This window comes from Rhamphochromis sp. 'chilingali' (assembly GCF_963969265.1).
Source record: "Rhamphochromis sp. 'chilingali' genome assembly, chromosome: 12".
In the NCBI taxonomy this organism is placed as follows: Eukaryota; Metazoa; Chordata; class Actinopteri; order Cichliformes; family Cichlidae; genus Rhamphochromis; species Rhamphochromis sp. 'chilingali'.
The window spans coordinates 4,188,577-4,215,917 of record NC_137939.1 but is presented as its reverse complement, the minus strand read 5'-3'; the positions used below and the strand labels follow the sequence as shown (position 1 = coordinate 4,215,917).

The following is a 27,341-nucleotide window of genomic DNA, read 5'->3' as shown; positions in this document are numbered from 1 at the left end:
TTCATAAAGGTACTCAATAAGTATTTTTGTTAAAGATGGTTGACAAACCTTATTCAGACATTGTTTCACATTTCTTTTTCCCTATTCAAGCTGTACTTAAAAAGTAATATACAGGATAGTCATTCTAGGACAGACTTGTGAGGAGCTTTATAGACAAAAGGCAAGTTCTCATCTTTAAAGGTAAAGCATAAAAAATGTATATGAAAACATGTTAGATGCCAAACAAGAGTTTGAACACATGCACACTGTAGGTGTGCTATGAGTGTGTATGACAGACAGTTTTACTGCTGCACCTCTGTTAAAACAAACCAACCCAAACCTACTTTTATTTTGTTTTATACCAAACATGCTTTTCTTGCCTGCATTACCCAAAATGCAACAAGCACAGCCGGTTTATCACACTTTGGTAGCTGCAGACTGCAGAGATATAGCAAGTTTACATCTTTCTAGCACCTCCAGATTTGCTCATATTTTCAGTTTTAATATTCCCCCCCAGACTTTTACAAATTTCTGCAGCTCTCTCTGAAGAGATTTATACAAATATTTCCCTCATAGAGCTGTGCTAACTGCCTTTAGCTGTAAACAGTAAACAGACTTTATTGTATACTGCAAGTGTTGTCAGCTCTGTGTAATATTAGTACTTTTATGTCAAAGGGTCTGCACACAAATCACACTCACTGAAAACTAAGCAACTCATTTAAACATGTTGTTCACTGAATGATCCTCTAGGTGGCGAAATCAGGACGTTAGTTTACTAAAACCACTGGCCATAAGCGCTACCTGTTGGAGCACTCTGTACACTGTAACAATAACAACCGAAAAATAAAAAGAATCTGAATCATCACCACCTTGAGGCTACTCCTGATAAAAATCCCACCTAAACCTTCTGGATATTGGTGGGTATGTGATCAATCTTATTAACTCAATTTAAGTTGGTTATCTTGTGTGACTATAATATAAACTCCTACCAGCATGCATGCAGTAATGCCATGAAATAAAGGTATTCTGCGTTACAGTACACAGTAGTTTATTTATTCTCCCCCACGGCTGTTTGCGTTTTATACCCTTGGCACGCTTCCTTAATGTGACGCTACACAATTACAGGTGCTGGTGAAAAATCAGAGGTCAGTAGTCCCCATGGTGACTCAGAGCTGAATATGTACAATAAAGGCTGCAAAGCGTAAACGGGCTTAATTAAACCGAGTTTCATTCTCACGCACACGCACAAACACAAAGATGCACACCTCACCACCAGTCCATCCTCTCGGTCTAATTAGAGGGAGTGGTTCAATAGTGCGCCAGGCTTCGGAAGACAAAGGGTTAAACTGCTGAGGCAGTTGAGCGCACCATCCAACCGGGCTGTGTCGCTAGGGGAAGATATAGGGTACTTGTGGAGAAGCAACAGATCTCAGCTGGAAAACAACTCCACATCTGGCACGCGGGACGACCAAATCTGAGGAGGAAAAATCTGTCAAATTTTTCACTGCATGATTAGATGGACTGGACCAGTGGATCAATCTCTGACTTCCAAATCACGAGCAGGGGCGAGAAAAGTTGCCAATATTAGTTGTGGATTTGATTTTGGCGCTGCAGAATTTGGATATTTTTTTGTTTTTTTTAGAAAGGGGGAGATGATCGTCACATGTTTTCTGACTTAGCGTTTTTTCCTATAGGAAATACCATGCGTAAAAGCCAATATTCTTTTTTTCCCTGGCAATAATATGTCTTCGTGGACGGGAAATAAGTCCAACATCTTTGCGCCCGTGGACAGGAATTAAGTATAACATCTGGAGGCAACAACTCAAAACACCTTGTCCAATCTATTCGACTAAAACGTTTACAAACACCGATCGAGTTCCACCACCCGCGTTTTGCTTTTTTCAGCCTCCAGACTGAGTTTGGTTACAGGTGGTTTTCATCGCGCTTTACCATTACTATGCACCTTAACAATCAGCAATAAACGAGCCACATGGGTGTGAAATGAAGGCTCACTTTGCTTTAATTTTCTGATTTTTTTTTTTTCCAGCGGACAACAGTTTGAACCAGGGGCGAACAGCCAGTAGGTCTGCTCCCACTGCTTCTAAATGATAAGCTCGGTTTGTGTTTCGTCTTACCGAGGACGCAAGTCAGGCAACAAACCTCCGTCTAAATCATGTCTGAAGGAAGACATGGCCAGAGGGGAAGACTCGGATAAAATTATTATTAACGTAGGCGGCACTCGACACGAGACCTACAAGAGCACCCTCAGGACCCTGCCGGGGACGCGCCTGGCATGGCTAGCAGACTCGGAGTCGCAGGTCAGCTCCGACTCAGACATTGCGTCCCCGAGTGCCACCGAGTTCTTCTTCGACAGACACCCCGGCATCTTTGCGTACGTGCTCAACTATTACCGGACAGGCAAGCTGCACTGCCCGGCTGACGTCTGCGGGCCTCTATTCGAGGAAGAGCTGGCGTTTTGGGGTATAGACGAGACTGACGTGGAGCCATGCTGCTGGATGACCTACCGGCAGCACCGGGACGCGGAGGAGGCCCTGGAGATATTTGAACCGCCCGACCCAGAAGACACCGACGACGAGAGAGAGATGCCGAGGAGGTTCGGCATCGAAGACGTCCCCAACAGGTCGAGAGGCTGCCGCGAAGTTTGGCAGCCAAAGATCTGGGCGCTGTTTGACGACCCGTATTCATCTAGAGCAGCCAGGGTGAGTTCAGCAGGCGGCCCTTTAACGGCCACATGTCAGAGTGCGTCCGCAAAAGCCCGCTGTGTCATTCCAACTAGGAAAAAAGGCGCACATGTTGTCCAAATCAACAGATGTCAGCCAGTCAGGCTGCAGCAGCTACTGATGCAGCTACAGATCTGTAAACTGTAACGTGGCTGTAGCTGTCTGTATTTATCCAGTCTGCGCCTTGTCTGTCTGTTTTTAGGACATGACAGCTTTCAGGCCAAAGTTTATATCTTTACATTAGTTTCACTGACTGTTAAAAATATAGTTTTTTAGTTGAACATCAGGATTAAAAGGAACATTATGCAACCACTAGTCTTAAACAATTACAAATGAATTATAAATGATAGTTTAGAGATTAATATTCTTTTTGTTTGACAAGTTTTGAATAGATTGAAATAATAAATTGACAAAAGTATGTAGAAAGCTCTCTTTTGTTTCAAAAAGTGTGCTAAGAGTCTGACCTTGGAGAGTTTTCTGTGCTATGAAGTCAGGCTTTATAGTACATCCATCCGTTGTCTTCCACTTCTCCAATTCAGGCTGGTAGAGCAGCTGGAGCCAATCCCATCTGGCTTGGAGCAAAGTCTTGCAGCCAAATTCAGCATGTAACATCTGCTCTAGCATTGTTCTTCAGTACATGTTTTCTCTGTTTTGCTACTCTATACATCTACTACAATACACAAAGAAAAAATCTTTTTAGCCCATCATTCAAACACTCTTTATTTGACAGCTGCTTATACTTTTAAGAAGCATTTCTTATTATCTTACACTGCAGTTTTTACACCATACAGTGCAGGAGTCTGTGTAGTCGTGAGTTCATTTAAGAAACTGTTTGAACCCCACTGAGTTAAAATGATCACACATTTAACAAAAAAGCAAACATCCAAAGCTGCAAAAAGCAAATGAAAATATATCTTTCAGAACGTCACTGAGGGTGGGGGAGTCCTTTGGTATGCCTTTTAGGTCTTTTGAGACAGTTATATATGAGAATGCTGTAGTGTTTTTGCTTTAGTCCAAGACAGACATCTACTAAGATTTTAGACATATACACTATTCAGCTATTTCACAGCAACTCAGTGCATTTAAGCATGAAAACATGGTCAAGATGACCTGCTTTTCCTACACAACCATTTTTATGATTTACAGAGAATGACATGAAAAAGACAGTCTATCCAGTCACTTCTCTGAGTTGTTGTCAGAAGTCAAAGGAGAATAGTCAGATTACTTCAAGCTGATAGGAAGGCAACAGTAACTCAAATAAGCACTCCTTACAACCAAAGTAAGCAGAAAAGCGTATCTGAATGCAAGACTCATCAAACCTGAAGGCAGGTAGGCTACATCAGCAGAAGACCACACCGGGTGCTACTCCTGTTAGCTATGAACAAGAAACTAAGGCTACAGTTCACACAGGATCACTAACATTGGTGAATATAAAACAGAATAAATGTTGCCCAATCTAGCAAGCCTTAATCTATACTGTGACATTTAGATGCTAGGTTCCAAATTTGGCATAAACAACATGAAAGCACGGATCTCTCCTGCCTTGTATCATGAGTTTAGGCTGCTTCTCGTGATGTCCACAGTGTACCCATCGTCTGATGGCTGCTTCGAGCAAAGATAACACACCATGTCGCAAAGCTCAGATCATCTCAAACTGGTTTCTTGAACATGGCAATAAATTCACTGTACTCAAATGACCCCCGCAGTCACCAGATCTCAATCCAACAGTGCACCTTTGAGTTGTGGTAGAACAGGAAATTCACATCATGGATGTGCAGCAGACAAATGTGGAGCAGCTGTGTGAAGCTGTCATGTCAATATGGACCAAAACCTCTGAGCAATGTTTCCAGAACCTTGTTTAAATCTATGCCACAAAGAATTAAAGCGATTCTGAAGGCAAAAAAGGCAGTGCAGGCAGTCAAAGCAAAGTGTACATAATAATGGTCAGTTAGACCTCGAGGTCTGTCTCTGTTTGATATCATATGAAGAAACAAAAAGAAATTGAAACAGACTGCAGTATTTGGAAGTTAGGAAGTGCAGGGATCTGTTAAAAAGTAAGATCTCTACATCAGTCAAAGCTGCAGAGCATATGAAAATCCATGAGTTAAACATTTTACGTTTTAAAAAACAACACACAAAAAGCTTCATGATGCCTCACTCTGAAAAAGCGATGCTAAGTACTGTGGATTTTTTAAGGACCTGAGCTCTTCAGGATCCAAACCTTTTACTGTGCTCTCCACACATTTGTTGTGCTGTTGATAGCTATAAAACATTACATATTTATGTATTGATCTGTACAAGAAATTCATTTTTTTTCTAAAATGCATTTCAATACCTGAATTTTCTCTGAGAGGCTAAACATCTCTTTCAATCATGTGAATAACGTTTTTTTTTCTCCCCTAAATATACGTTACGAAATTGTGGCAAAATACTGAAAATAGCAAAAATGCTGTTTCATGACAGGAATACAGAGCCGGTGAAGTGTTCCCACACATCCTATTCAAGGTTTGCACTCAAAAGGTGCTCAGAAAGATGAGTGTTTAAAAGGCTGCAGAAGCATAGACCCGTGTACCGTAAATCACACCGTATTAATCAGTAGATGGACATCTGCTGTACTTACACTAGTGCTATAAAAAAAGCTAAAAGGCTAAAAAAAAAGCTAATCATTTGTTAAAATTTTTTTTAAGAAACTTGACTGTGCTTTTGCCAATGCTAAGTGACATGTGAGTAAGGTTTTATGCAAAGATCTGCATGATATATAAAAAAAAACAACCCCAAAAAACAGAGATCTCAGTTATTTATCAGATTTGGTTTATAAAAAAAAAAGGTTCCCATCTTTCCACGGGGGGTATCATCCTGCTGTAAACATTTTGAAAGCATGCTATAGCTAATGGCTCAGCAACAAAAGCAGGATGCTTATTGAAGTAAACATGAAAGCAAGTATCGAGTATCATTTGCAAGAGTTTTTTCGGCAAAAGGCCAGGAGCTTTCATCGGGCAGAAAGAAAAATACATTTAGCTCAGGAAGGAGAGGGGCTCATGCTAACTCTAATTTCTATTTGTCTGTTTGTGCAGTTGAATAGTCTGTTCAAACACTCTCACAGCATTGCCGAAGAATAATGTTCCCGCTGCACGCCAGCGACACTACAAATAGTGTTTATTTTAGCTTCTCGTCCAGGTGGCATTCGCAGGCTGTCGCTGTTGAGGAGCCCACATCTCTGAGTCACAGCTGCCACTGCGTCGGTGTCGTCTGAAGATGACCCGCGCTGTGCCTGCCAGTTAATCACGTCTGTCTCTCACCGCTGAATATTTGTAAATTAATCAATTAGGATTTGTGAAGTTTTGTGAAAGATCTACATGTGAAGCTTTCTGAAATATTGCAGAAGGGAGGCGGATAATGGAAATGGATAAGATCCTCTTTATCCATTTCCATTCCAGCCACTTCATATATGTATGTTTACTCTGTGTGAATTCTGAGAGCATGCTTTCTGAAAGGATGTGGGGCTGAATTTTGAGGGACTCACATTACCTTTATGGCCTTTTTATTTCAGAGAGCCTCTAAGCTCATCTCAGGTAATGTGATTCCTAAAAGCTGGAGGGAAGTTAATCTGTCCATCATGTAAGCCACATCCTCTTTGGGATCAACCAAGACTGGAGATGCAGCTCTTTTAAAGCGAGCACATGAGGCCATTATACTGCGAGTTCACAGAGTGCAGTCCCCTGGGAACATTTAATAGAGCCCAGAAGAATGCGCTACTATACATTTTATGCATCTCCAGTTTATGTTAGACCAAGAAAGAATTTCTCCTCAGGTTCTTCTCAGCTTCTGTTTTCAACTCAATTTACTGAAGAAAAGTAGCCACCTGTATGTTGGCTCTTTATGTTAGCGCCATCAAAGACACCACGTGATCTTATAGGGCTGCCCCATTGAGCGTAGCAGCTTTGCTACGTGTTTACTCTCAGGTCTAATTTTCAGAGTGTTTACACTCACATTAAAGTGGCTCCATAGCGTGGTGGATTACACATTCGCTTGGCGAATGAAAGGTCACTGCTTCTATTCCAGCTGAAGACACAAATCATCTTTGCGGTTGCATCAGGAAAGGTGTAAAACTGCCAGATCAAACGTGTGGAACTACTGTGGTAACAAGTAGTAACAAGGGAGCAGCTGAAAGTAGCTAATACTTATTCATATGTACATAAAATTGCAGATATATTTTTTCTGCACTATTGAACTGTTGATCTGTTGGTTACATCGAATGTATGTGATGAACTTGTCCTAAAAAGTGAAGCCAGTGTGTTAAACATGCATTCTTTATAATGGCTAGCATGGACAAAGTTCTCTGTTTGGGGGGGAAAAAAAAAAAATTGATTGTGTTGAGGGTCAAAGGTCAAACTGTCCCCATTTATGGGTTGTGCCACACTTTTCACAGTCCGATACAAGTCGGTCACCATTCAAACTATGACTCCAGAATGTGCTAGGTTTGTTGCAAATAATTGGATGCGGCGAGGAGAGGCAGGTCTGACTGTGAAACTGCATGCTCCTTAAGATCTTGTGGTTGAAAGGGCATTAGTGGATGAGGCACACAGATGACCCCTTGATTTTAAATTCGATTTTTAAAGTAGATTTCAGTCAGTGTAACTGAAAATGAGTGGCTGAGCCCAAAAACATTAGCAGGAAAATCTTTACAGATGTTACGATGGAAAACTGTTGTCCCATACAGTTATATAGGACCAGAAATCTTTTTGTAATCACAGCTATCATCATCTGTTGGTCTTCATATAGAATATAACTTGCAGCACTTCTGCATTGGCTTAATTTTTCTGAAGCCACATCCATGTTTTATACTGGCTATGGTACGGGCATTAGCTGATCAGTTCCATCCTTGAATCTAAAAATGGTCATGTTCTCTTTAAAAAAAGAAGAAGCCCCAAACAAAAAATCCTAACAACAACAGAGGCTAAAATCAGAATGCACAAATCATTATGGGGTTTCATGGTGGCTATGTCCATCTTTTATACATACTATAATACAATAACTATTAAACACATCACCAATTTTATAATTAAATACATCTAAAGGTGCCATTGACATGAAATTCTCACCAAAGGGATTCTAAGAATGGACCAAAATCGTACCTGAGAAATGCATGTGACTAGTTCCTCCATACAGGAAGCTGTCATCACCAGCAAAGGCTTGTGACAAAGTATTAAATACGTTTCAGTAAGCATGTTCAATACTTTTTCCCTGTATCATTTCTCATTATTACACATAAACTATGGGCATCTATGGATTCATTTCTTTGTATGTGTGGACTAGATAGTTTGTGAGATTTTCATGTCAGTGGCACCTTTAGAAATATATTAACTTAGAAATTTGGTGATGTTTTCAATACTTATTTTACCCACTGTATACAGGCTATGTTTGGGCCGTCATTTAGCCACAAGCTCGTCCTAAATTGTTCAGTCTATCAGTTTAAAGTGGAATTAAACAAATAGGTTTAAATACTTTCAACAACCTCTAATAAATAACACATTTCTGTTGTTGTTTTTGTTGTTTTTGGTGAAAGTACAGAAAATAGGTCGTGTTGATATTATATTATTTCATCATTGTCTGTATCTGTATTAAAGATTGCTGATCTTCTCCACAGTCCATTGGGAGGTGAGTTGTCTCTGCTGATGAAAAAATATGGGTCTAAATGTGCTGCTGCCCACTTGGCTGCATAAATCAACCAACAGAGGGCAAAGCATAGACTTTATAAAATATGGATGTAGCCTCTGGGTTTGAAAAGTGAGGTCAACATTAAAGTGCCTTAAACCTGCATTTTTTTCTCATTTCTTTTAGCATTGAAACCATCCCGATGACTTCATAGCTTAAAGTCTTACATTTTGGAATTTATTTTTCTGTGGTCCCCAATCAGTGTGCAGGTAGACAATGAAAGGGTTTGTGTTCCTGTGTCACTGACACAGTTCTTTGCCTATGAACTTGCATCATGTCTCTCAAAGGAGCTTGCAAAGAAAAGCGTCTGGACTTCTTTAAGTTACTTGAAGACGTGGGGGGCCAGGTGGGGCCAGGTTTCACAATGAACTCACCCGAAACTCTGGCTGATTGGGACCCACACCCAGTTTCACACCTTGGCTCAGGCGATTAGAGGATCATCAGGGGGTCCTTTTGTCCCTCTGTGGGGGGTTACTCTCACTAGGTTTATATCTGGGACTCTCCACCATTTGACCTTAGAACTGAAGAAGCTTCTCGGATGAGAGGTGAAACGTCTTCAAGTAACTTAAAGAAGTCCAGACGCTTTTCTTTGCAAGCTCCTTTGACTACGATGACCTGGATGACTGAGAACCTTCACAGACATCATGTCCCTCAGTTTAACTGTCAGTCGGTCGCTGGCTTGTGATGTCTGATTGCAAAAAAATCTAAGATAACTAAAAAAAAGCTCAGCTGGAGGCTTCATAATAGGATTTTATATCCAGAGAGTCTCTATATCATCTATAAAGAGGCTCTGAGGAAACATCTCTTTGCAATCCTTTTTGTGACATGTGACAGTTAGACTTGACATCAGCATTAAGTTTAGACTAGCGCTTTCTTCCATAATGCAATATTTCATTAGTTCCAGGCTTGTTGACTATAATTAATTACGGCTGTGGTAATGGGCTACACATTTTTAATCTGTGGTGAACAATTAAAGCTGTCTTTCCCACAGAAAAGAGCATTGCATTTTTCTCCCACAGAGAGGCAAAAATCAATTAATATCAGTAAACCAAGCGACAGACTGATGTGGGATTCTTGAAGTCTGCTGCATTTTGAGTTTCCTGTTTGACTGATTGAATTTTGTCTCAGATATACATATAGATATATATTTTTAATGAGTGACATTAAACTAGATTACATACCATGACTCATTTTTTTTTAAAGCCCCCATGAGGAGACTGTTTTTGTGTTTTTATGCTATATAAATTCATTGAAACTATATTGATATTGAACTAACTATCGATCACATCACAGCTTGATGATCACAGCTTTGCACATTACTGGTTATGAAAAACATCCAGAGTTCGATGCACAGCTGACAAATAATTAAAGTGTGTTCTGAGTGAAACACTAACCTTTCTGGGATCAGCTTTCACAATGCCAACACCTCTCTCCTGGCTGCTCTGTGAACTGAACACAGGATTTGATTTTTCGCACATCATCAAAGCAGCACAGCCTTGTTAAGGAGACTTTCTAACAGCCACCGGTCTCAGTGAAAGAGATATAATCCTGTGTGATTATACTGGTTGTTTACTCTGCTCAGTTCTCAGCTGTTTGCTGAAAACAGTTCAGTGTCTGGGATGCCTGCACATAGTTGCAGACTTTGTTTTGCAGACAAAAAAATAAATAAATATGCATTACTGAAAATATCATGTTTCTTTATTTTTTATTTCATTTATTGATGCAGATTTTTTTTTTTAAAGCTATTTGAATGCCGCATTGATATAATACGTTTAACTTAATGCATCTGCACATTTCATACATCTGCCAAAGGCTCCTTTTCACTGGCTGCTATTAGAGGACACTTGAAAGGATTTGATTGATTATTTTCATGCATTCTGACATTTGAAAGGCTTGACTTTGCACTATTTTTTTGAAATCCCGACATCAAATATATATGCAGTCTTTTTTCTTTTTTTAATTTCAGCTGTTAGGAATTACTTCAGTCAATATTTTAAGATACTGCAACAGGATTGTCTTTGCTCAAAGGTCAGTGCCAGAGCTTTCAACCACATCCCATATACTTCAGCTGGCTGGAGAGTGTCGGTGGTTGTAAATAGAAGGAAGGCGTTTGGTGGAGTATTTGGCATCAGATGTGCAATTCCAGAGGTTGAGATTTGTATTGAGACAACTGATGCTATCCACATGTTTCGAGTGTTCACAGAGTAGGTGCTGTGCTGGCTGTTTTTGACTTGTTGCTAGATGTTACAACACTGGTTGATTTTGTCCATGCAGATCTCTCCACCTCCTTATTAAGTATATTCTGTTTTGTGGAGGAGGCACCGTGTCACTAATCTTATGTTGTGTCCCTGCTAACACACCCTGATCAGAAATGAATGGTAGTTAAAACTGAAGGTGACGTAATGCCCCTTTTAATTGATTTGGAAATAAATGTTAGAACTGCCCCTTAGATCTCCTTAAAAATTTTGTCTCATTTTATGCATGCTCGCTACCAGCTTGTCAAATATTTCTGGTTCCATGAATCTATAAATTATAAATATCTGGTAATGAACCACTCCTTTCCAGATAGCCGGGAGAGGAGTGGAGATTAATTCATTCACGTCCCGGCTTGCAGACGTGAACAAGTGTGACATGAATTCTAAGAAAATCTCGGTAGTAGCTGCTGTCATTGCCTTTGGAGCTGCTGATTGTTCAGAAGGCTCATTGTTTTGGTTTCTGCATATAGCCTGTCCATATTAGTAACAGAGTGTACTGTTCAACAGCTGGAGGTGATGCTTGTGATAGGATTCTCCAGCTGCTGTGCACTTATGCACAGCCTGCTGCCTGTTGTGTGTCATGTTATGGCTCCTTGTTCTGCTTTTCCCAGCTGGGACCTGGCTGCTGTCCCCTCTGGGGACCTCTGCTCTGTCTGGACGCTCACGCATAGTGACCTTGGATTGTCTTTTTGGCACCTGCAGTATTAAAAGGGTGACCAGGTGTCTCGCTTTATATTGGACTGAACAACATTTTTATCCTCTTGTCCCCTCTCCCATAATTTGGCATTTTGGTTGTCTAAAGTTTACAAAAGTCAACAAATGTCACTTATGAGAAAGGTGGCTGAAAAGATGATATGCATGCATATATACCCGTGTCAGTGGTAGTTGTTTTACACTCAGGTGTAAAAAGAGAACCACATAAAAAAAACACAAAACAAATTAACTTCCATTTAAACGTCGACTCCATCCAATCCAGGTTTGGGCATCCTCGCATCCTCTTTGCCCCACGTTTAGATTGTTGATATCGGGTTATGTATTAAATAACCTCAAATGTGTCTCTCTACTCCGTTGCTGTCGACTACTTAATATTTTCCCCATATCATTAAATGAATGAGTGGTCAATCCACAAATCATTATCAGCTCTGCAGTTCTCAGATCTACCACACTTTTTTGTAAAAAAAATAAATAGAGATAATAAATATCTATTGTATATATCAGCCTAGAAACAAACTGTTGATCAAGTGGCAACCCAAAGCACGAGCCAAAGACAGAAGGTCTCCATTTGATTCAAAACATGTCTCCTAATGAATGTGACGTTCTCTGTCCCTGCTGCATGTGTCTTTACAAATCACTGTTCTGCATCAACTATACAAAGCGATGATATAGTATTCAATGTTTTTTGGCTTGTTTAGTTAAAATGAATAAAGCACCTTAAAATAATAAAAAATAAAATAAATGTCTCAAATGATGTCAAGCGATCTTAGCAGGAGACAAAGATATCAAAAAACATCCCATCCATCCATCCATGGCTGGGTTGGACAGCAGCATAAGCAGAGAAGCCAAGACCTTCCTTTCCCTAGCCACCTCATGTAGCTCATGTGGGGAAACACCAAGGCAACCCCAGGCCAACAGAGGCACATCATCTCTCGAGTGTGTCTTGGGACCTCAACACAGTAAGACATGTCTGGAACACCTCGTCCAGCAAACATCCTAATAAGATGCCTGAACCACCTCAGTTGGCTCCTTTTGATGTGGAATAGTAGTGGCTCTGCTCTGAGTCTCTCCCAAATGACTCAACGTCTCATCTGATCTCTAAAGCTGAGCTCAGACAAACTTTGGAGAAAGCTTGTATCTGCAGTCTCCTCTCGGTTGTTAGCCAGAGCTCTTGACCATACGAGGGTATGGCTGCAGATTAATAAACAAAAAACCTCAAACTGAATTAATGTAGCAACATAAAGTCACACTTTTAGATTCTTACTTTTTTCCTACAAGTTTTGACTATAAAGTAAAAGTTGCATGTATGAAAATAGTAATATGTGGCATCAGAAGTTTACTTTATATAAGTATACCCAGTTATTACAAATACAATATATCACTATAGATGTTATCGATACATTAATATATCAATAACAACTGAAGTGTCCGTTTATTCTTGCAGTTGGTTGAAGAGGCTCTAACTGTCACTAGCCATTGGAGCTTTGAGTAAGATCGTATGGCCTTGATCAGCAGACGGCAGCAGCTCAGCTGTCATCAGATTACAGTCATTACCAGTTACATCCCTGATCTGAACAGTGGTATAAGGACAGTGTCAGAGGTGAAATGTCAGCAAAAGTCATCAGAAATTGCAGCATTTCTGCTCATACAAATGGCAGAAACAGGCAGAATCACACAGAAGCACTTAAGCACAAATATGTTTAAAATTGAGCAAAAGTACCACGAATAGATGTAATTTATCCCCATTATGGCAAAACAAGAAGCAGGTAATGGAAGTATTTCAGACAGGCCAGAAATAACTGGGAAAGATTCAAAATTTACAAATAACTATTAAGCTACTTAAATATTGTCTCGATCTCAGCTTTCAACCCCAGCAAGATTATAGAAGCTGAAAAATAAAAAGCTCTGGCATACAGCTCGCTTGGCCTCACAGTGCTTTGGCTGTAAAGAGTCCTTATGGCAATCACTCCAACAAGGTGACTGTGTTGCGTTGAGTATCTGTTGCTGGACTACAAACGTGATGTTATGTCAGCTCTTAAATAAACTATACACATACATTTAAATACTGGAAGCTTTACTGACTGAGATAAACAGTCACCTACATGGATGTATAGAAATAACAGAAATATCACATCGTAGACTTCACTTTAACCCCAGGTGAATGGGCCATGATGCACATGCACAGAGCTGTAAAGTCAGGCTGTGTCATGTGATTGCACTCTTTACACTGACTATTTTATGAGAAGAGTAGCTGTCACTGCGTGTGTCAGGCCCCCTGAGATTCTTCCCTGTAGAGATGCTTCTGGCTGCAGTACCCAGCTCTGTTTAGTTGTGGGATAAACTGTTTGGCATTTGAATAAACTGACTGCTGTCAGACCCTTTTAAGCTCATCACAAGCTCCTGAACAACCACAGGACTCAAAGTGACTGCTGATCTGTTGTTATACCACAGGAGCACTTTCTGTTTGGTTAGGTTTTTTTTTCAAAGCCAAAAGTCCAACCATTTCCTCAGCTGTAAGAAAAATGTTTATTCATACTCCATACATCCATCTTCATCCGCTTTATCCGGGGCCGGGTCGCGGGGGCAGCAGCCTAAGCAGAGAAGTCCAGAACTCCCTCTCCCCAGCCACCTCCTCCAGCTTATCTGGGGGAACACCAAGGCGTTCCCAGGCCAGCCGAGAGATATAATCTCTCCAGCGTGTCCTGGGTCTGCCCCAGGGCCTCCTCCCAGTGGGACATGCCCGGAACACCAACCCCAGGAGGCGCCCAGGAGGCATCCTTGTCAGATGCCCGAACCACCTCAGCTGGCTCCTTTCGATGTGGAGGAGCAGCGGCTCTACTCTGAGCCCCTCCCGGATGGCCAGCCACCCTTTGGAGGGTGGCGGCTCTACACTCAGCTCCCTCTCCACCACGACGGACCGGTGCAGCGTCCGCATCACTGCAGCCTCCGCACCAATCCGTCTGTCGATCTCCCGCTCCCTTCTCCCATCACTCGCGAACAAGACCCCGAGATACTTGAACTCCTCCACTTGGGGCAGGAACTCGTCCCCGACCCGGAGTGGGCACTCCGCCCTTTTCCGGCTGAGAACCATGGCCTCAGATTTGGAGGTGCTGATCCTCATTCCCGCTGCTTCACACTCGGCTGCGAACCGTTCCAGAGCGAGCTTTATTTATACTCACCAGAATAATTAATGGCACTTGGAAAAAATAGATTATCAGTAGATGTGTGCAGCCAACATTTGGATCTGACTAATGATGAAACATTATTTTATTTTAAAACACTGTTGCAAGTGATGATAAGTAAGGAGGAAGAATTTTTCCCCTCTTCAACAGGTTCAGGAATGGCACCAACAAGATGTATTAACACTTCTGTGTCATCTGAATATTTCTGTGTTTTAATGTGAATTTAGAGTCACACAAAATGAAACTACCTCCACACTTAAAAGCGTGATGATTGGTGTTAATGATGGAGTTTCACTGTGGTGATTAGTTTGTACCTGCAGTTTGACACGTACAGATTTTAAATTCTACTGCTGGGTAGAAGATGTCTTTGGTAACACTGTGCGGCATGAAAATGTGCATAAAGGAACACATTTCAGAACTCAGGAATGACCTGATACAGTAGCTGATGTGTGATGTGTGTTTTCTACCCTCACATTAAATAAAGAATAGCATCTAGAATCTATATATATCTATAGATAGATATCACAAAAGATTAATTAGCATGGAAGTAATGAATATGTAGTTAAGTCTGTCTGCTTCTTATTTTGAGAAGAGCTTTGCACATTATATATTCTGGGTCTTTCAGTGAGGGAAGAGACGTAGATGTAGTTTTAAGAATTTATGACCAGGTAATTGAACTTTTATGAAACCATCAGACAGCAGCTATTATTCAAAGCAGATCCTTCCAACAGATCTCGAAAGGATCTTTAAATTTTCGCTGTCACAACGCCTGTCTCTAGTCAGTTAGACATTTGCTGTACAACCTGGTGGAAATTCTGCGTAGTTTGTTCCATTATGACTTCCACAGCTGCTTGGGAGAGTGCAGCCTCTTTCCTCATTACAAATAATGGTCTTCTACTCCTCACTCAATTATACTAACAATGTGTGATTAAAGGTTTTTGTGAAATGACAAAGTATTGAATGTTGAGGATGGATGGATGGATGAAGGGAAGGGAATTAACGTAGGAGGAGGAAGTTGTTGGAGTTAATGGCAGGAGGAGGCTCAATATGGGGGCAGGTGTTGTGTCACCTGAGCTGATTACGGCCCCCAGATAGTACCTGGAAAAAGAAAGAGAAGAGAGGGATGCCCATGATTGAATAAGAGGAGATGAGAGGAGGGAAGAAAAGATGAATGGATGGGAATAGAGAGCAATGAGATAAGGTAAATGGATGGGGGTGAAGAAAGAGTGGATTGGAACCAGACTGGACTGAATGGGTTTACAGAGCATAAGCAGACTTGACAGGTCATTAGATGAATATGTGGCTAATGTGTGCAGCTCTGCTGCCACGCCTAAAACAAGTAGTTAACATAATAATGTCCAACTTGGGCTTATGGTTTGGAAGCCCTGTTACTCTCGTTTACTTAAAGTTAGAGCGATTGGATATTATTCAGTTTGGTATTCTGCTGTATTTAGGTAGAGTTATTGTACAGCAGCTTGTGTAAATGTGTAATTACAAAGCATACATCTTGTGCAAGTTTTCTACCCCCCACTAAAGAAACTGGAGTCAGCTCTGTTGCCTTTCCATTATGCAAAGCTAACTTTGTATTCAGGCGGGAAGCCAGGGGGTAAATTTGGTTGAGCTACCACAAACACCACCACTCCAACATCCTCTTGATATAATTCACTGCTGACAGATGGAAAGAGATGACTAGTGAGAGCCTTTTATGAGACATTCAAACAAACTAGCAGCATCTGAAAAGCTACTTTTAGCTCCGGCAAATGTATAGATATTGGGGTATTTTTTAGCTTTATCATATAATTATGGTGTTGGTATAAAAAATTATTAGGCCTTTTTATCTTGACACATATATATCTATAATCAGTTCTTGCGCTGTTGTCCTATAACAGGTTTTGTCTGGTGTTTACACGGAGCTCCACCTTTCAGGGTTAACATTTGAGACCCTCATACAGCACGTGAAGAGGGACTGGGACAATGGGAAGTCCAGAGGGGGTTGATGAAATGCTGGCACCATGTTTTATTAATTGAGCCTGGAAAATGAGGTGCTGTAAAAGTGGCCGGGTCTTCAGAGAAGCTTAATTATTTGGTGCCGGCTGCATATCTGGCCCTTGTCTGCAAAAGCTTTCTAATAGGAAAGCACTGAAGAGACGACACATTGAAAATATATTTTATATGAGTATGCATGTCTGTGAGCTAGATACAATGAATGGAGATAAATTAGCGCTTAATTAATGTCCTCTAGAAATTAAAAGCTTTTATTATTAGAGTCTATGTTGACATGGTTACACCCCTTAGTTTCAGTCACTAAAAGAAAATAATTGTTAAACATCATTTTTGTCTCTTGCAATCTGTGACTCTCACATAATGAGCACTGTTAGTGCTGATGATGTTTGGGGAAAACGTGCCTGCAGAGCAGGAGATCCTCCCGGGGCACAGTTTTGCTTTTACCTCCTTCCCAATAGTCCTGTGCCTCAGTCGTCATCTTCTCAGGGGATCAAAGCAGTGAGCACCTCAGTGTTCTACAGGGACAAATATAAAGGTTTTAGTGGTTACAAGCTCCACAATATGTGTTATGCGTGTTGATTTATCTATTTAGGGTTTGTTTTTTTTAAGTGTGCAGTATCAAGTTTACTCCAACTCCATCAGATGTCCACTTCTTATTGTTTTAGTCTAATTCCACTGTGAATTAATGTCCCCATTGAGCCTTTCAGTGCAGTATTTGTTCTTTTCCTCATGAGATTTAGCTGACTCATATGTGAGATTCCCTCAAGGGAGAAAAAATGGCAAAGTGCATGCAAGTTCCAGTTACATATTTATCCAGCTGGAAGGTTAGAAAGGCTGGAGAGGCACTACAATTTGCCCAGGTATCAGTAAACAATAAAGACATATCATGTAGGAGTAAGCACACAGCGTTAACACAAACATAGACGCGCACAGCCATTGTGCTGGACCAGGTGAATGCTGTGGAGCCACATTGTTCATTTTGCCTGTCAGCAACCATAAAAGCTATTTGACCCTATTTTTCATATAAGGGAAGGCTTGCATGCAGAACACATGCTCTAAAACACGTGCGGAGGCTGTAAGGCGTTCAGCATTCTCTCCTCTCAGTTTTGCATCAGGACACTCTGCTTGTTTTTCCCTTTCTGTTTCCTTTGTGAGTCATAGAGTGATTTGTGTTGTAAAAAATAAATAAATAAAATGATATGTTAAAGACTGTTCATATTATTTTTGCAGGTGTTGTTACTGTATTAGCACCCCCTGCTGTTTGTGCCCGTCTCAGCCAGCGTTATTAGAATCACGTCTTCTGTCAGCATGGTTCAGTCTATACGTTCATGGAAAGTAATTGGTGTTAAATTGGTCTGTTTTCTCTGAGAACATTGTCCTCGCTCTCCCACAGACAAAGAGCATTTTCAAATAAGCATAAAGAAAATGCCACCTACTAAGTAGAGCTGTTGAAGACAATCTGAACCATTATTTCCTGACAGGTAAATAGCATGCCCTGAGGAGGCAAAGTGGTAGAATAATGAGTCTGATGTTTCTGAGGGAGGGTTTCACTTGGACTGGATGACTAACTGTGAGCTTTTATTTCTTGAGCTTAACTATTCATAACATGTTCTTGCATTTGGTTCAAAAAATACATTCACTTTGTAAGTAATTATGAAAGCGCATGCCAGCAAGCCATACGAGAACTCATTAGGACCTTTGCTTTCATCTCAGTTACACAGATGATTAGTGGATGATTGTGAAGGTTTTGGATTTGGGTTTAGTTTACTTGGCAAAATTTTACATGGAGACATGTTTAAAAAATTGCGTTTGTTAAACCTGGGAAATTGTTTGAGTATAAATGTTAACTTTATTAATTCACAGCTATCTTGCTGCTGCATTAGTCAAGCTACTGGACAAATGTTCCTCTGGAAATGATTCCAGATATAATTTGGTTGTTTGTATGTGTCATATTGTTATTTTTTTACCTGCGTTTTTTGCATTCGGTCAGTATAGTTGGGGATACTGAGGGCTCATTTTTATCCTCCTATGTGAAACTCGCTTCACAGGCAATGATCAGTCACAACAAACTTAAATCATTAAGTTGTTGTGCCTGAGTTAAGTTTTCCAGTGATACATAAATACAGTGTTTGCTTATTGTCAGTCAACTGACGCTCATTACCTCCCCCAGTAATAAAATCCTTCAACACACGAGAGTTGATTGGCACATCCTTTTTTTTAAACTTTGAAGTTTGAAGATAAAAGAGGTCTTATTATATATCGTGTTAATTGAAAACTCGTTTCTAGCATGGGCGCATCATGCAGATGGTGGTTTGAGCTTTAGAAACCCTATACTGGCTGTTCACTAATTGTGGGTTGACATAACATTGTATTGATTAATAGTCATTATCTTTCTCCTCCAGGGAGTTGCACTTGCCTCTCTCTTCTTCATCCTGGTGTCGATCACCACATTCTGCCTGGAGACCCACGATGCCTTCTATGAAGTGCAAAACTGGACGGAGCATGTTGTACAGGACAACATGACAAAGAACATCACAAGGAACGAAATAGTGACCAACCCAGTCCTCTTCACCGTGGAGGGCATCTGTGTAGTCTGGTTCACGTTTGAATTTCTGGTGCGCATAATATCCTGCCCAGACAAAGTAGTCTTCATCAGAAACACGCTCAACATCATTGACTTTGTGGCCATTCTACCATTCTACCTGGAGTTGGCTCTGAAAAGTCTGTCATCCAAAGCTGCCAATGATGTGCTAAACTTCCTCCGTGTGGTCCGGTTTGTTCGAATCCTCCGGATTTTCAAGCTGACGCGCCACTTTGTAGGCCTGCGTGTCCTGGGTCACACGTTGAGGGCTAGTGTCAATGAATTCCTCTTGCTTATTATCTTCTTGGCGCTAGGTGTGCTAATCTTTGCCACCATGATTTACTATGCTGAGCGTATTGGAATCCAGCCTAATGACCCCACAGGCTGCAATCACACGCACTTCAAGAATATCCCCATCAGCTTTTGGTGGGCAGTGGTCACTATGACCACACTGGGCTATGGAGACATGTATCCACAGACGTGGCTCGGCATGATGGTAGGGGCACTTTGTGCACTGGCTGGGGTGCTGACCATTGCTATGCCGGTTCCCGTCATCGTCAATAACTTTGGGATGTACTACTCGCTGGCTATGGCAAAACAGAAGCTGCCAAAAAAGAAGAAGAAGCACAACCCAAACCCTGATGCTCCAACTGACTCAGCCTCGTTTGGGAAGTCAGAAACAAACTCGCACAGAGACAGTACTCAGAGTGACACGTGTCCACTGGCTCCTGAGGAGAACATCAGTAGGAACCGCTCAGGTGAGGCTACAGTACAATTTTTAAACTCTCTAAAATGTCAGAGGCATGTTTTCTCACAAACCATTTGTTGTGGCTACCATGCAGGTGACGGTGTTTCACGTGCTCAGGTTTTCTGGGGCAGTTTTGTTTTTGAAGCACACACTATTTAACCTTAAGCAGTAACATGGTTTCACTGGAGATGCTTCCTGCCAAATGTTCTCTTTGTGGCCTCACTAAGAGTAGTGGGGGCAAAAAAAGTGTTTCAGTCTATGGAGATTATTTTATTACTTGAAATTGTTCTTGGCAGCACCAAAAAACCCCATCCATTCACTTGCAGTAGGTTGGAGGACAAACTTATGCATCATGTGTGAACCATGAAAACTGACCTTTTAATCTTAAGTTGCACTGTATCAATGTTGCACTGTAGTAGTAGTACAAAGAGCTATCGTGTTTCAAGTCTTGTACTTTGTAGGTTTTGTAGAGTTTGCTTGACAGATGAACTGCACTTAGTCACAATGACAGCATCATACCGGGATTAAATTACCTCTCCTAGCATCTCAGTCAAACTGGATTTCATCACAGAAAAATACCAGTTTTGTGCAATATACCTCTGTCTGCCTTTGTGTGGGCCCTCGGGTCTGTATCAACTTTGCCATTTATGTTGGCATGTATTTTTGTCTTCCTGTCCAGACTCCAAACAGAACGGGGATGCAAATGTGGCCCTTTCAGATGAGGAAGGCTGTAGTTTGACCCAGCCGCTGTCCCCCAGCGAAAAGTGGACATTGCGGTGTTCCCGAGGTCGAGACAAGAATAAGAAAGAGGGCACCTGCTTCCTCCTAACCTCAGAGAACCCCAGCGTTCAAACTGGTGAGTACGTACATGCTGCATTTGAGCCAGATATGAAGCTCCAAGTTTAGCATTTTGGCTGTCACTACCTTGTTGATTTGAAAAAATAAGTGCGGGTTGGATATGACTGACAAGCTGAGGGATACTGCATACTCACACAGAAATAACTTCCAGTTCTATGGTAGCATAGCCCGCTTTAGTGTCTGTTTTACTCTAAATTGGACCACTGTTTGTCATGGATCGGCTGTGTGGCAGGCGGGAGGAGGACCCAATCGCAAGATTCACAAACACGGGGATGAACTCAAAAGCAGCTTTATTGCTGACAGGCAGAACATAGGAAATACAGAACTCAACTAAACTGGGAATCAATAAACTAACACTCGTAGGGAGACACAGGGAATCCACACAGCAATGAGGGAGAACGCGACGCCGAACAGAGGGAGACGCAGACAGAAATACACAGAGGGTTAACGAGGAAAGTGGGAACACACGGGGAACACAGCTGACACAGATAACCATAACGAGACAGGGCGGGGTGAACATAACACTGACGGGAGACGGGCAGTCAAACAGGAAGTACAGAGGTTCAGACAGGAGGAGAGAGAGCACAGGGAAAACACAGACATAACGGGCTGGGGAAACATGGAACAACCACAAAGGGAGACGAGGGCTCATAAATACACAGAGGGCACACAGGGGGGAGAGAGAGCACGGGGAGAACTTAGACATAACGGGCAGGGGAAACATGGAATAAAACATAAGGAGAGACGAGGGCTCACAGATACACAGAGGGGCACACAGGGGGTAAAGGCCACGAAGGGAAAACACTTAGGGAACAACACAACAGGGCAACTCAGGAAACATGGCCTAAGGAACAAAATACAAAAATACAAGAAAACTAAGAATACTGGGCCAACATGGCCCAGGACCATGACACTGTTGCTATATTCAAGATATGTTAAAGCATCAACTGACAAAGTAAAGTTGTTGGAAAAATGTTAACTGGGGTAAAAAAAATCAAAAGAAAAGTAGGATCATTTTCACAAACAATTCCACTTTCTTTTGCAATGACTAGCATTACCCCTTGCTGGCTTTAGCCTTAACTTCACTTATGGAGTACATGCATGTAGATTTTTCTACACAGTTTATTCTAAAATATGGAGACAATTGACTATTTTCAACATCGTCATGCTAAAATTTTAACAATACCAATTTTTTGCATCAATACGTAACTCCTGATTTTATGTAAAATTATGACGTTATATGTTAAAATTACACCTTATATTATAAATTAGCTATGATAGTAAGTATAATTACTAAAGATCAAAGAGTTTAAATATGCAAGAGGCAACGAGGGAAGGGGAAACAGGTGGGGAACTAAACACAGCTGAAGCTATTTAAAGATAATGAGACAATGGAAGTCAAGCAGGAACACAACACAACAACAAGAACACAACGACAAGAACACAACAGCTACCAAAATAAGTAACAAATGGGAAACGCTTGACATAGAGAGGCTTAACACCAAGATATGAGGGGACACGGGGCAGGAATTAAAGTTAAACTATAACCATGCCGACAAACAGAAACTAGATTGCAAAATAAAGCGAAAATAATAGTAAGAAACCGAAAGACTGGATTGAACAACTAATCTTGAAGAAATCATGTAGGAAACATGTGCTAAACAAAGACTGTACAAAACAAAAATTCAAAGCTCAGGCAACAGCCCAGGTTCCATGACATACATGAAGAATACAAAGTTAAAGGGAATTTAATGTTTTTGTTTTATACTACAAGAATAATTCACAGATTGAGGAGAAAAAAAATGAGAAGAGGAGCAATGTTTTCTTTTTTCTTTTATAAAATATTTAGCCCTGAGGGGAACATGAATATCTTTACCAATTTTTTGGGAAAGATGTTGTATAGTTGTGGGATGAATGTTTTTGTCTTACCTGAAGTGTGAGTTTGATTGACAGAGTGATTGACAGATAATGCCATCACAGTTTCCTGCTGCTAGCAAGGCTAAAAGGAACACAGTGTTTTGTCTTTTTTCTGATTCTGAGTATGCAGAGTGCTAAGATGCTTTCAGTGGTGCTTATAAGCTATTCTAAACTTCATACCTACAGTACATGGAGTGTGCATTGTGTGGCAAGATATGAATACCTGTAAAAAATGACACACAAAAACACAAATGTTTAAGAAATGTAAAACATTAGTAGTTACTTGTAGCAAAGTTTCAATAATCATCATAAATTGTGCTTATAGTTGATCTAACAAAAAGAACAGAGAGATGAACAGCACAACGAATGTTTCGCAGGACCCTTCAAACCAGGTTGCAGCAGATCGCCCCGCCCCTCCCTGAGCCTGGTTCTGCCGGAGGTTTCTTCCTGTTAAAAGAGAGTTTTTCCTTCCCACTGTCGCCAAAGTGCTTGCTCATAGGGGGTCATATGATTGTTGGGTTTTTCTCTGTATCTATGAAGCACCTTGAGGCGACTTTTGCTGTGATTTGGCGCTATATAAATAAAATTGAATTGAATTCAAACACCTGTCTTTCACCTCTAAGGGAGTAAATCCTGTTTCAACCATTATTTACCACTCAGATCAATAGAAAATCAATTGAGCCCTAATTGCATCATCAATCTCTCTGTGTGCACAGTTAGTACTCAGGTTAGGATTAGTGCACAAGTGTTCGCAGGGTACCAAGCCTAGCATGTGAGGAAAAAATGATACAGTTAAAGACACAAGATGAAAATCATGACTTGAATTGTTTATTTATTTATTTATTGACTTCTAGATCACATCAGCACACATAACCGTGTAAGCTACACGTTTGTATGCAACGCTATTATTCTTAAACAGAAGATGGGGGGTGAGGGTGAGACAAAGTTGCTGTAATTCTGCTGTGACCCTGCCATCTCTGTCTGCTTGAATGACCGCTGCATCTCATGTCTGAGCTTTCCAAACTACCCAAAAGCCTCTTGTGAGAAGAGGCTCTATATTTGGCAGCCGTGGATTGATTCCTGACACCCTGAGCACTATCCAGTCAACATCCTGACAATTGTGTGCAAACAGTCCAACATTGCTGAAGGTGTTTTGCTGAAACCCTGCACTTTGCGGAGGTTTATTTCACTACCAGGGTTTATCATAACTGGAGCACTTATGGTAGCTTTTCTCCTAGGAGAGTACACCCATGTATTTTTTTAACAGCTCATTATACAGAAATGTTCCTGAATAACTTGTCATTGCCTGAAGATGTTGATGTAAATTGGTGCTAGTTATAATGGCATGTTGTCATATGAACAAAATAAAATATAATAAAAAAAGCATGCACAATTAAATCTGTCCTAAATGAGAAGAAGTGATGTTTGTGGACAGGTTTACTCAGGGGACGAAGTAATCTGTCACTATATAAATGTACAGCCTCACAAACACAATGAAAATGACACAAATGGGGTGAAACTGTCCGACCTTGGTTTCATACTGAGCTTTCTAATAATGGAAAATTGTCTGGTCAGCTCATGAGATCACCATATAAGCGCTATTCTGGTCACAGAGACAAAAACAATAGGAAGCTGAGAAAAGCCAGAACACCTTAATACAAATCTGTGTGTGAGAGAGAGGAGGGGGGGGTAATTCAATTCTTAGCCTGGTATCTGGTGAGTATGTACATAATGATATCCCAGTCTGTTACAGTGGATTATATCACACGTACACAACACATTTTAGTGCACATTATCTGCAAGAAGTGCTCAGTGTTTAGTGCTCAGTGCAGAATTAAAAAGAAAAAAAACTCAGTTGTTAGCCAACATTTGAAAGTCGCTTTTTAGAGCTATGTGGCAAAGGGAGATGGTTTTGGTGAGTTACAGGGTTACAGGATATAAAGGTACATCTAATATTTCACTAGGGCAGTGTGGCTGTAATTAGAGGAATAGATAGATGGATGCAGGCTTGAAGATGCCTGGATGGTTATCAGGAACAGGACAAAAAGACTGCTTTTGCAGTGACTAAGGTCATCACAGGGATTCAAAAGCACATTGTATTTGTGTATTTGTGATGAGATAACCACCCGTTTGTGTGCATAATAGTATAGCAAACAGTTCAAGTGCTGCAAGAGGAAGTGGCAGGAAGCTATACAGATGAGAAGAGGAAGGTTTTCCAAGCTCAAGCGAGCCGCCATATTCCCAAGTGATTCCTCAGATATGATTCCCACTAATAGGTTTCCATTAACAACACGGATGGTCACAGTGAAACATCTGGCTCCCATGTGAAGTTCAAATAAAAGTATTGTTTTTGTCTGTGAAATAGAGTTAAAATATTAACTGATTTGTTGGTTGTTGAAAATAAAGATTTTAATAGTCAAGAAATACGTTTAGTTTTATTATTATTATATGCATCCACATTTAGGGCTTCTTCTTTCCTAGGATTAATTAATAATGGAGGGAAGGGTGGTGACCCCGTTGTTCTTAGGTTATAGCACACTCGCTTGGGTCAGTTTCAGTGTTTTTTATGCTAAGTCACTATATTTCATTGTCATTCTGTCCTTTGTGTTTCCTGACAGAGAGCTGTAAAGACATCCTTGCGGCCACGGGAAACTATGCTCAGCCGGAGGTCACCACTCTGACCTGATGCTGATTGGCTATGAAAAGGAGAAAGAGCGTGATTTCCTCAGTGGCGTACACTTCCCTTCCTGAATGAACTGCTGAAGAGATTCTTTGAATTCAGGATGAGAACTTTTGTTTTAAGTTGCATAGCACATTTATCACGTGTACACTTACTTACATGTTAGAGAGCATTTTGCATGTACTGCATGCTCAAGCATTGTATGATACTCCAAAAAATGGCTACCATTCATATGCATTTTATTTAGTGGATATGTCATAGCTTGACTCCAAGGCTCTGAAAAAAGCATCACAGATTTATTCCAAAGTGACGTTAAGGTCACTTCTCTGCCTGATTTGAAGTCGAGAAAGTGTTATATCACATTCCTCCGTGCACCAGTTGAATCTGAATCTGGCGTTCGGTCACTATAATTCAAATTGAAGCCACACACTCGATAATCTGGGTTTTCAAAAAAGACACTCTTAGTCAACTTGGATTAAAAAAAAAAAGTAATTGTGAATATTACATTTTACAGACCTAAAACTTAAAGAAAGTTTTCAGGGGCTTTTGTGAGTCTGTTGTAAACATCCTTTTTTATGTGTTGTTACATTCGTTACCATGTTACTTTCTATTATCATGTGTCTATTTTGGGAGTCAACACACATCAGCAAAACCCCTACATTGTATAAGGAGTGAGAAAATCTGCTTGTGAATGTAGGTTTGTACAGCAAAACGCCTACTGTGAAAAAGGACAAGATGGAAACTTGAAGTCATTGATCGATGTCAACAAATTAGACCCACGTTTTTTATTTTATTTTATTATGTGGTCTCTGTTCTGCTGCTTTTTAGAACCAACCACATGGAAACATGCAGATACTTTGCCAGGGACTAGATGTGATACGAACCCGGCCAGGAAACACATTGTTTGTAAATCCTTGTACAATAAGAGTTTAACAAAAGAAAAGAAAATCAATGGAGCAGTATTGTCTGTCTGTTACATTAGCTATACACAATTGATGTATCATTACTGGTTGAGTGAGGACCAAATGTAGACTCAATTAGATTAGATGGTAAAAGACTTTCAGTACATGTTGGTAAAGATACATACAGTACAATATCATCATCTCCACTTGTGCCTCATGTTGAGTAATGGAGTTTAAATGTGTGCAGTAGTGTAATTCAATTGGTAAGTTAACACTTCTACTTGTATTGTAAAAACTCTGTTACATATTTGGAGAAGAGAAGCAGGAGTCTTTTTCTTTTTTCAAGACTTATAATCTAGTCCTCATGGTCTACCATAGTGGCCTTATGTTAAATAAACAAAGGGAAAGCTCATTTTACCTTCATTAGAATCTTTCTATGCTGATGCAGATGTTTGTAATATATAAGCACAGCTGTATGTATGTAGCACAGTGCAATACTCTAGGTCATTAAGCTCTTTTCTTGTCTGTTCATGTGGATGCAACGTTAAAATTGCTGTTGACCAATGAAAGCTTATTTTAATAATTCACCTTTTAAGCCTCATTTCCTGTTTTCCCTGTTCCGTGTACTCAAATATGACGGTCAAGCACAGTAGGCTGGTTTAACATTTCCCCAGTATGCACTGTGTAGGTGACCGTGATGGTTTTTAACCCGGTAAGATGTCATGTGTGTATGTATGCGTGCCTGTTTGAGTGTGTGGGTGTGATGTTTAACCATGTAGGCATGCATTTATATGCAGAAAATCAAATAAAATCAATTTCTTCACAGATGTTGAAGATAAACTGAGCGTCGTGCGTTGTTATTTTCATTCACAGCTTGCATTGCATCCACATATTCTTCCCACTGCACGTTGCAAAGTTTGTGTCATCACAGCACCTCTACTGTATAGCTATTTATAGAGCGAACACCAGACTATACAGGTTGATGCTGTGCTTGTTCAGAGTGGTGTAACGGCAGTCACAGCTGTGCTTCCTGCTCTCCTGAGCTTCCACGATTATGTACCAAAG

At 40.7% G+C, this 27,341-nt stretch overlaps 1 protein-coding gene across 1 annotated transcript; it reads left to right on the top strand.

Annotated features, from left to right (window-relative positions):
* The first annotated feature begins 1,390 nt into the window (after positions 1-1,390).
* Positions 1,391-27,067, top strand: kcnc4 (potassium voltage-gated channel, Shaw-related subfamily, member 4). The gene is made up of 4 exons (XM_080900047.1): positions 1,391-2,699; positions 18,993-19,929; positions 20,599-20,775; positions 25,313-27,067. Exons 1-4 carry the CDS (start codon positions 2,085-2,087, stop codon positions 25,378-25,380), a joined length of 1,797 nt encoding a protein of 598 aa, XP_080756173.1. The 5' UTR covers positions 1,391-2,084; the 3' UTR covers positions 25,381-27,067.
* Positions 27,068-27,341: the final 274 nt, after the last annotated feature.